The sequence below is a fragment of the Oncorhynchus mykiss genome, chromosome 8, assembly GCF_013265735.2.
Source record: "Oncorhynchus mykiss isolate Arlee chromosome 8, USDA_OmykA_1.1, whole genome shotgun sequence".
In the NCBI taxonomy this organism is placed as follows: domain Eukaryota; kingdom Metazoa; phylum Chordata; class Actinopteri; order Salmoniformes; family Salmonidae; genus Oncorhynchus; species Oncorhynchus mykiss.
The window spans coordinates 48,607,791-48,617,945 of record NC_048572.1 but is presented as its reverse complement, the minus strand read 5'-3'; the positions used below and the strand labels follow the sequence as shown (position 1 = coordinate 48,617,945).

The window sequence follows — 10,155 nt, the reverse complement described above, 5'->3', positions numbered from 1 at the left end:
TTAAATTCTTGTCCATATAACTGAACTGTCCAATTTACAGTAGCTTTTACTGCAGCAAAATGCCATGCTATTGTTTGAGGAGAGCTCCTAACAACAAAACACTTTTTTCAACGCAATAGGTTGAAGGTGAAATGTGTACTTATATTCTGAAATCTTGCTCTGATTTATCATCCAAAGGGTCCCAGAGATAACATGAAGTGTCATTTTGTTAGATAAAATCATTTTTCATATTCTAAAAATGTCCATATTTCCACTTGTTCAATTTGAAAAGAAAGGAATCTGTGAAAATCATACCCTAAACGTTGTTTGAACGAGTCAAATCACGTTCATATCTATTCCTCAGAGATTATAGAAGGTAACAAGACTTCACTATTTTAATTAGGGGTGTAGTACATCCTATAGGACACCATATTTGGTCAGAGAGCGACGTCTTCATGGCACGTCGATGACGTGGGCGGCCATCACTTGAATGACTGTATCTTTGTCAAATAAGCACCAATCGGGGGTCAAACAATGCTAGCTAGATAGCCAATGAGCTGGGCTTTACGGGAGTATCCGGAAACCATGTATATGTCGTAAAATGTAGGTACTAACCTTGTACGACAGCATGCCTTATAATTTTTGGGTTATAATTCAGGGTTACGAAGTTAGGAAAACTGGTTGTTTTGCAAATGTTGAACTTATAATATGGCTACTAATACTTGGAAAGCTAAATCAAAGTCCAAGTATACAGATTTGACAATATTCTTGCAGAAAAATTGAATACGAATGCAAATGACTTTTTCACGATTTGCCCAAATGTACCTGGGGACTTCACACTAAAAGTCTTGACGAGCAGTCATAATCCAAGAAATCCATCTGAAACTTTGCACATGCACTGCTGCATTCTAGTGGACACTATCGGAATTACAACTAGAGTGATGGCTATAACAGTGACCTTTCTCTTGCATTTCAAAGATGGTGGTAAAAAAATACTGGTTGTTTTTTTCTTTGTATTTTCTTCTACCAGATCTATTGTGCTATATTCTCCTACATTCAATATTCTCCACATTTCCACAAACTTCAACGTATTTCCTTTCAAAAGGTACCAAGAATATGCATATCCTTGCTTCATGGCATGAGCTACAGGCAGTCAGATTTGGGCATGTGATTTAGGCGAAAATTGAAAAAAAGGCGGCTATCCCTAAAATGTTGATTGCTTCTTACTTGCCATTATCATTCAACTGATAATACGAACAAAAAAATTTGCTAACATATGATGGGGGTCCCTGGGAAAGAAAAGTTTGAAAACCCCTGGCTCAAGAAAATATCACGTCTCACCTTTCAACTCCTTCCTTGAGTTACATGAGCAGTTAACTGCAGGGTTTGAAATCACGTGATATATGCTACTTCCAACCCCGAGACGCCATTTTGGAAGAAAGTTTGGAATTTTCTGTCACAGGAAGAAAAGGAGGGACACCAGAAGAAGTTTGAGTCGAAGGAATACAAATGTATTTGCCGAGAAAATGTACGAAGGATAAGTTTACGAAACTGTGTGTGTGAATAAGTCGCGGAGGCACGGCCTGAGTTTACATGTGCCACTGAACTGGATTTAGAGTTTGAGTAATTTTAAAGCCCGCACTGCCTGCAAGCTACGTTGGACACCAATGCATGCACACGGATTGACTGGTTTTAGCCGACTGAACACGCGTTTCTCTACTTTGTATGGATTTTAACGGGCATTTGGACCTAGTTAGAAAAATACCAACCATTGCATATGTGGTGTCGTCACCTCTTTGCCGCTGTCAGGTTCAAGAAGTGCAGCTGTCAGCTAGCTGGTCGCGTTTTTAGTTTGTACCCGAACGCCCTCTCCAATGTTACTGTCGTTTCTCATTTTGTAGCACAGTAACATATTTTCAATTGACAGTTCGTGGGCAAAATTAAAGCGGTACTTGTGGTTGTATTGCAGATATTTTCATACCCTTTGGATACCAGGAGAGTGAACGTGTTCTATTATATTGCGTGTAACATTAACATTTATCTGCGCGCGACTGGTGAAAGAGCTAGCTGGCTAGCAAGCTACATATTGTCTCGAGACTGCCTAATCATGCCAGTACGAAAGAAAGGTAAGCGGCTTTAATCTAATTGTAGCATACTAACTGCCAGTTATGCATACTTACCAATATAAACTAGCTGTTATTAGGTAGGTAATAACTGGAAATAACCATTATGAAATAGGTCCTGTCGATATATTTAGCAAGAAACTAACTAGTTTCCTAGTTGCCCTCAGAAGTTCTGACGGGAAAGAAGCCACAAAAATAACCAAGTTGCTTGTAAGGGCACTTGGCTTGCAAAATACTTCTAACTTAGCTGGCTAGTGAACTAACGTTAACGTTCGATATGTACTGTAGCTATACCGTTTCCCAAGCTTGCCTTACTTTTCCATAAGGTAGCATAATGATTGACTCTGTTACATTGCTCAACTAGCTACAATTTATTCGTGTAACATATCTTCCAATTGAACAAATTGTAGCCAGTATCTCAATCAAATGTAATTGCGTTAAACGATGTTGGCTCCAAAATATAACTTTCAACTTCTCAAGTCCATGCAGCCAATTAATAGTTGTAGCCCTTCAATTGTAACAATTTACAGCAGCTACTGGAGCAATATGGTTACAATTTAAAAGGCCAACTTACTGACTTTGAGTCAAGATGCGTTATTCTTTTGAATGGTAAATTGCTAGCGTTTTGGCCAGGGGATATACGTCTTACCTAACACATTCTGATTGTCCAGATGCACAGCGAGCCCTGTCACTCTTGGAGGAATATCGCACTAAACTTAACCACACTGAGGACTGGCAACTGAGACTCTCCATCCAGAGGGTCATCGACATCTTCCAGAGTAACCTTTTCCAGGCACTCATAGGTAAGTGTACATATGTAATTTTCACCCTTATTCATCTTGCTTTTGAGTTGTTGGGGAATCTATTGTTAACCTTGTGTTTATCACGTCTAATGTTGAAGGCCTAATGGGCTATTCCATGCCAGCAGGAGTGGAATTTTTGGGGGGTATTGCAGGTTCTGGCAATTCTCACATAAATCCTTTCTCCCAATGAAGTTTCTTTTAAATGCAATTCTGGTCTTAATTTTGACAGTTCGGTGCAACAGTGATGTTTTTGTCTTTTAGTAGAAAATCTAGCTCTTTTTGCCCGTATTGGTTATACTCTACCATTTAAATTGTGATTTAGAGGCACCGTGCTGCTAAGTCATCTCAAGGGAGGGGTTCGGTATGAAATTACACCCTTCTAAATGTGCTGGGTGGTACCACCTCAAGGCTTACTTTAAAAGCAGGTGACTGTGTGCCTTATTTGACAATGGTCTTGGTAAGTGGAGTGTGCCAATATATTTTGCATGATGCTTCCTTGACAAGACTACTGACATTACACAACATTCAAAGTAGCATGCTGACCTCACCGCTTGAGTTACATAATAAATGTACACATGGACTACTGTTCAAAAGTTTGGGGTCACTCCTTGTTTTTGAAAGAAAAACACTTTTTTTTTGTCCACTTAAAATAACATCATTGATCAGAAATAAAGTGTAGACATTGTTAATGTTGTAAATTACTATTGTAGCTGGAAACGGCAGATTTTTTATTTTTTTATTTTTTTGTTTAATGGATATGAATATCTACATAGCCGTACAGAGGCCCATTATCAGCAACCATCACTCCTATGGCAGGTTGTGTTAGCTAATCCATGATTATCATTTTAAATGGCAAATTGGTCATTAGAAAACAATTTTGCGAGTATGTTAGCACAGTGGAAAACTGTTGTGCGGATTAAAAAAGCAATAAAATTGACCTTTAGACTATAGGTTGACCGATTTACTTAGGGCCGATTTCAAGTTTTCATAATCGGAAATCGGTATATTTGGACACCGATTTGGCCAATTTTTATTTAGTCTTTATTTAACTAGGCAAGTCAGTTAAGAACACATTCTTATTTTCAATGACGGCCTAGGAACAGTGGGTTAACTGTCTCGTTCAGGGGCAAAAGGACAGATTTTTACCTTGTCAGCTCGGGGGGATTCAATCTTGCAACCTTACAGTTAACTAGTCCGCTCTAACCACCTGATCACATTGCACTCCACGAGGAGACTGCCTGTTAGGCGAATGAAGTAAGCCAAGGTAAGTTGCTAGCTAGCATTAAACTTATCTTATAAAAAACAATCAATCAATCAATCATAATCACTAGTTAACTTCACATGGTTGATGATATTACTAGTTTATCTAGCGTGTCCTGCGTTGCATATAATCGATGCGGTGCGTATCGTTGCACCAATGTGTACCTAACCATAAACATCAATGCCTTTCTTAAAATCAATACACAAGTATATATTTTTATACCTGCATATTTAGCAGGCACTATTAACTAGGTGAAATGTCTCTTCTCTTGCGTTCATTGCACGCAGAGGCAGTGTAAATGCAACAGTTTGGGCTGCCTAATTTGCCAGAATTTTAAGTAATTATGACATAACATTGAAGGTTGTGCAATGTAACAGGAATATTTTGACTTATGGATGCCACCCATTAGATAAAAATACGGAACGGTTCCGTATTTCACAGAAATAATAAACGTCTTGTTTTCGAGATTATAGTTTCCGGATTCGACCATATTAATGACCTAAGGCTCATATTTCTGTGTGTTATTATGTTATAACTAAGTCTATGATTTGATAGAGCAGTCCGACTGAGCGATGGTAGGCAGCAGCAGGCTCGTAAGCATTCATTCAAACAGCACTTTCGTGCGTTTGCCAGCAGCTGTTTGACTTCATGCCTATCAACTCCTGAGATTAGGCTGGTGTAACCAATGTGAAATGGCTAGCTAGTTAGCGGTGTGTGCGCTAATAGCATTTCAAACGTTACCCATGCAGAGCAAGTGACACTGCTTCGAGGGTGGCTGTTGTCGTTGTGTTCCTGGTTCGAGGAGAGGGATGGAAGCTATACTGTTGGCAATACTAAAGTGCCTATAAGAAGATCCAATAGTCAAAGGTTAATGAAATACAAATGGTATAGAGAGAAATAGTCCTATAATAACTACAACCTAAAACTTCTTACCTGGGAATATTGAAGACTTAGGTTAAAAGGAACCACCAGCTTTCATATGTTCTCATGTTCTGAGCAAGGAACTTAAATGTTAGCTTTCTTACATGGCACATATTGCACTTTTACTTCTCCAACACTTTGTTTTTGCATTATTTAAACCAAATTGAACATGTTTCATTATTTATTTGAGGCTAAATTGATTTTATTGATGTATTATATTAAGTTAAAATAAGTGTTCATTCAGTATTGTTGTAATTGTCATTATTAAATAAATAAAAAAAAATCGTCCGATTAATCGGTATCGGCTTTTTTGGTCCTCCAATAATCGGCTTGGGCAATCATAATCGGTCGACCTCTACTTTAAACTTGTTGAGTATCTGGAGCATCAGCATTTGTGAGTTCGATTAGAGGCTCAAAATGGCCAGAAACAAGCTACTTTCTTCTGAAACTCGTCAGTCTATTCTTGTTCTGAGAAATGAAGGCTTTTCCATGAGAGAAATTGCCAAGAAACTGAAGATCTCGTACAACGCTGTGTACTACTCCCTTCACAGAACAGCGCAAACTGGCCCTAACCAGATTAGAAAGGGTGGGAGGCCCCGGTGCACAACTGAGCAAGAGGACAAGGAGGACACCTTGCGAAAGTATTCGGCCCCCTTGAACTTTGCGACCTTTTGCCACATTTCAGGCTTCAAACATAAAGATATAAAACTGTATTTTTTAACTTAATTAACTTAAGGGGGCTGAATAATTTTGCACGCCCAATTTTTCCGTTTTTGATTTGTTAAAAAAGTTTGAAATATCCAATAAATGTCGTTCCACTTCATGATTGTGTCCCACTTGTTGTTGATTCTTCACAAAAAAATACAGTTTTATATCTTTATGTTTGAAGCCTGAAATGTGGCAAAAGGTCGCAAAGTTCAAGGGGGCCGAATACTTTCGCAAGGCACTGTACATTAGCGTTTAGTTTGAGAAACAGACGCCTCTCAAGTCCTCAACTGGCAGCTTCATTAAATAGTACCCGCAAAACACCAGTCTCAACATCAACAGTGAAGAGGTGATTCCAGGATCCTGACATCTCACATTAAAGTGTAACTCTCAAATCCAATTTTGGCCTTCGACAAAATATTATTATTTTTTTAATGCTTAATGACCTATGTCAATTTATATGTATAAAAAGGGTCGTATCATTAAAGTACCAGAGAACCCACTGCGAATGTGATGTTTGAGGAGTATATAATGTACATCTTGAAATTCAAAGGTTAGTTTTGAGATTCATATTTTTAATGTTGAAAAATTTTTCTTCAGATGTTAGAGCACACTATATGGAATATAATGACATCAAGATGTTGACTGTGTCATGTACATAAGGTGTATGTATAGGCATGTATAGGTCTAAAAAGGTCCTAAAATGGCCACTTCGATCATGATATTCTCAAATGGCTTGTGATATAAATGTAAAAAGCATGTCAAACATCCATCCTCCCAATGTTAGAATTGCCAGAATAGTCTGAGATAACATAAATATTTTCTGCTCCCACACCAGTCAACCATCAAGCGCTATGATGAAACTGGCTCATGAGAACCGCCAAAGAAAAGGAAGACCCAGTTACCTCAGCTGCAGGCCGGTAACTAATGAAATTGCAGCCAAAATAAATGCTTTGGAGTTCAAGTAAAAGACATGTCTCAACGTCAACTGTTAAGAGGAGACTGCGTGACCCAGGCCTTCATGGTCAAATTGCTGCAAAGAAACCACAACTAAAGGACACCAATAATAATAAGAGGCTTGCTAGGGCCAAGAAACATGGGCAATGGATGATCTGCGCATGTGTGGTTCCCACTGTAAAGCATGGAGGATTGCTGGTGACACTGTCAGTGATTTATTTAGAATTCAAGACATACTTTTTTTTGTGTTAATTTGACCCCTTTTTCTCCCCAATTTGGTGGTATCCAATTGGTAGTTAGTCATGTCTCATCGCTGCAACTCCCGTACGGACTCGGGAGAGGCGAAGGTCAAGAGCCATGCGTCTTCCAAAACATGACCCAACCAAGCCGCACTGCTTCTTGACACATTGCCCGCTTAACCCAGAAGCCAGCCACACCAATGTGTCGGAGGAAACACCGTACACTTGGCGACCGTGTCCACGTGCATGCGCCCGGCCTGCCTCAGGAGTCGCTAGAGCACGGTGGGACAAGGACATCCCTGCCGGCCAAGCCCTCCCCTAACCCAGACGACGCAGCCCCATGTGTCTCCTTGTTGTGGCCCGGCTGCGACATAGCCTGGACTCGAAACAGGATCTCTAGTGGCACAGCTAGCAACTGCGATGTAATGATTCAAGCACACTTAACTAGCATGGCTACCACAGTATACTGCAGCGATACGCCATTCCATCTGGTTTGCGCTTAGTGGGACTGTCATTTGTTTTTCAACAGTACAATAACCCAACACACCTCCAGGTTGTGTAAGGGCTATTTGACCAAGAAGGAGAGTGATGGATTGCTGCATCAGATGACCTGGCCTCCACAATTACTTGACCTCAACCCAATTGAGATGGTTTGGGATAAGTTGGAATGCTGAAAAGCAGCAAACAAGCGCTCCGCATATGTGAGAACTCCTTCAAGACTGTTGGAAAAGCATTCCAGGTGAAGCTGGTTGAGAGAATGCCAAGAGTGTGCAAAGCTGTCAAGGCAAATACAATTATATTTTGAATTTAACACTTTTGGTTACTACATGTTTCCATGTTTTTGATGTCTTCACTATTATTCTACAATGTAGAAAATAGTAAAAATGTGGCCGACTGGGACAAATTGGTCTTATGTTACAAAATGTAATTTATTTTAATTTTACATTAGCTAAAAGTAGACTCGGCTACCAAATTGTATATCATACACTACAGTTGAGGAACAATGGAAAGTAATTTTGCTTTGAAAGTTGATCAACTTGTTAACTCACTTTTAAGAAAATGCCTTTGAGTCTTTTGGTACTACTACTGGAGAGCCCTTTGTCTACACCCATACAGCATTGTTCACACCCTCTTAAGCCCCACCCATCAGTTTTAAGGTTGCTTTGAGTGTTCTAACTTGCTAGCTACGTCCAGACATCTATGTGAGCAAGAACAGCACACTGAACATTACTCGCCCTTCACAGAGCTGGTTAAGCATGTTATCTAGAGCGTTAGTGACTGCAACTGTGCTGTCAGATTGTCCGTTCATAAATTCAGAGCGTGCATTGGACACTCTGGCCGAGGAGGTAGGGTTGATCTGAACGTTCTGACCTCACAATGCCAGTCAAGCACCCAAGCGAACTGGCTAACATTGGCAAGCTTGCTAGCTACTTCCAGACACCGTAATGAGAGAACACCCCACTCTGACCATTTTACTCACCTTAGCAGAGCTGGATAGGTTGTTTTCATGTTCTCCAGTGCGTTGGTGACTAACTGTGCTGTTGGCAACAATTTAATTACACTTTTTTGCCAATGTTTACTGACACAGGCCATATTCAACGGGTGTTCGTGAATTCATCAGTTATTCTGTGCTCTGGCACACTCAGACGAGTCTTTTGTTAAGACGTAACTAGATAGCTATACAATGAACCATTATCCCAACTCGTGATGTTACTATCCTCCATGAATCTGCAGGTAGCTAACCAACCAGGTTCAATGTTAGCTAGCTATAGCTAGTCAAGCAAATACAGTGGGGCAAAAAAGGATTTAGTCAGCCACCAATTGTGCAAGTTCTCCCACTTAAAAAGATGAGAGAGAGAGAGAGAGAGGCCTCTAATTTTCATTATAGGTACACTTCAACTATGACAGGCAAAATGAGACAAAAAAAAAATCCAGAAAATCACATTGTAGGATTTTTAATGAATTTATTTGCAAATTATGGTGGAAATAAGTACTTGGTCAATAACAAAAGTTTATCTTAAGATTTTATATACCCTTTGTTGGCAATGACAGAGGTCAAATGTTTTCTGTAAGTCTTCACAAGGATTTCACACACTGTTGCTGGTATTTTGGCCCATTTCCCCCATGCAGATCTCCTCTAGAGCAGTGATGTTTTGGGCTGTTGCTGGGCAACATAGACTTTCAACTCCCTCCAAAGATTTTCTATGGGGTTGAGATCTGGAGACTGGCTAGGCCACTCCAGGACCTTGAAATGCTTCTTACGAAGCCACTCCTTCGTTGCCCGGGCGGTGTGTTTGGGATCATTGTCATGCTGAAAGACCCAGCCACGTTTCATCTTCAATGCCCTTGCTGATGGAAGGAGGTTTTCACTCAATCTCACGATACATGGCCCCATTCATTCTTTCCTTTACACAGATCAGTCGTCCTGGTCCCTTTGCAGAAAAACAGCCCCAAAGCATGATGTTTCCACCCCCATGCTTCACAGTAGGTATGGTGTTCTTTGGATGCAACTCAGCATTCTTTGTCCTCTAAACACGACGAGTTGAGTTTTTACCAAAAAGTTATATTTTGGTTTCATCTGACCATATGACATTCTCCCAATCTTCTTCTGGATCATCCAAATGCTCTCTAGCAAACTTCAGACGGGCCTGGAAATATACTGGCTTAAACAGGGGGACACGTCTGGCACTGCAGGATTTGAGTCCCTGGCGGTGTAGTGTGTTACTGATGGTAGGCTTTGTTACTTTGGTCCCAGCTCTCTGCAGGTCATTCACTAAGTCCCCCCCGTGTGGTTCTGGGATTTTTGCTCACCGTTCTTGTGATCATTTTGACCCCACGGGGTGAGATCTTGCGTGGAGCCCCAGATCGAGGGAGATTATCAGTGGTCTTGTATGTCTTCCGTTTCCTAATAATTGCTCCCACAGTTGATTTCTTCAAACCAAGCAGCTTACCTATTGCAGATTCAGTCTTCCCAGCCTGGTGCAGGTCTACAATTTTGTTTCGGGTGTCCTTTGACAGCTCTTTGGTCTTGGCCATAGTGGAGTTTGGAGTGTGACTGTTTGAGGTTGTGGACAGGTGTCCTTTATACTGATAACAAGTTCAAACAGGTGACATTAATACAGGTAACGAGTGGAGGACAGAGGAGCCTCTTAAAGAAGGTACAGGTC

The 10,155-nt window shown here is 40.5% G+C and overlaps 1 protein-coding gene across 25 annotated transcripts in view; it reads left to right on the top strand.

Moving 5' to 3' along the window:
• Window positions 1–1,357: 1,357 nt before the first annotated feature.
• Window positions 1,358–10,155, top strand: part of dlg1l (discs, large (Drosophila) homolog 1, like) — a 260,585-nt gene continuing 251,787 nt past the window's right edge. For 17 of the 25 annotated variants that reach the window (XM_036985530.1, XM_036985529.1, XM_036985528.1 and 14 more), the window contains exons 1-2: window positions 1,404–2,105; window positions 2,774–2,905. In XM_036985530.1, the coding sequence (XP_036841425.1) occupies window positions 2,087–2,105; window positions 2,774–2,905 (151 nt within the window). In that variant the 5' untranslated portion in view covers window positions 1,404–2,086. Of the gene's footprint in view, window positions 2,106–2,773; window positions 2,906–10,155 lie in introns of all 25 variants that reach the window. The other 8 variants (XM_021612715.2, XM_021612716.2, XM_021612713.2 and 5 more) reach the window with 2 other exon arrangements.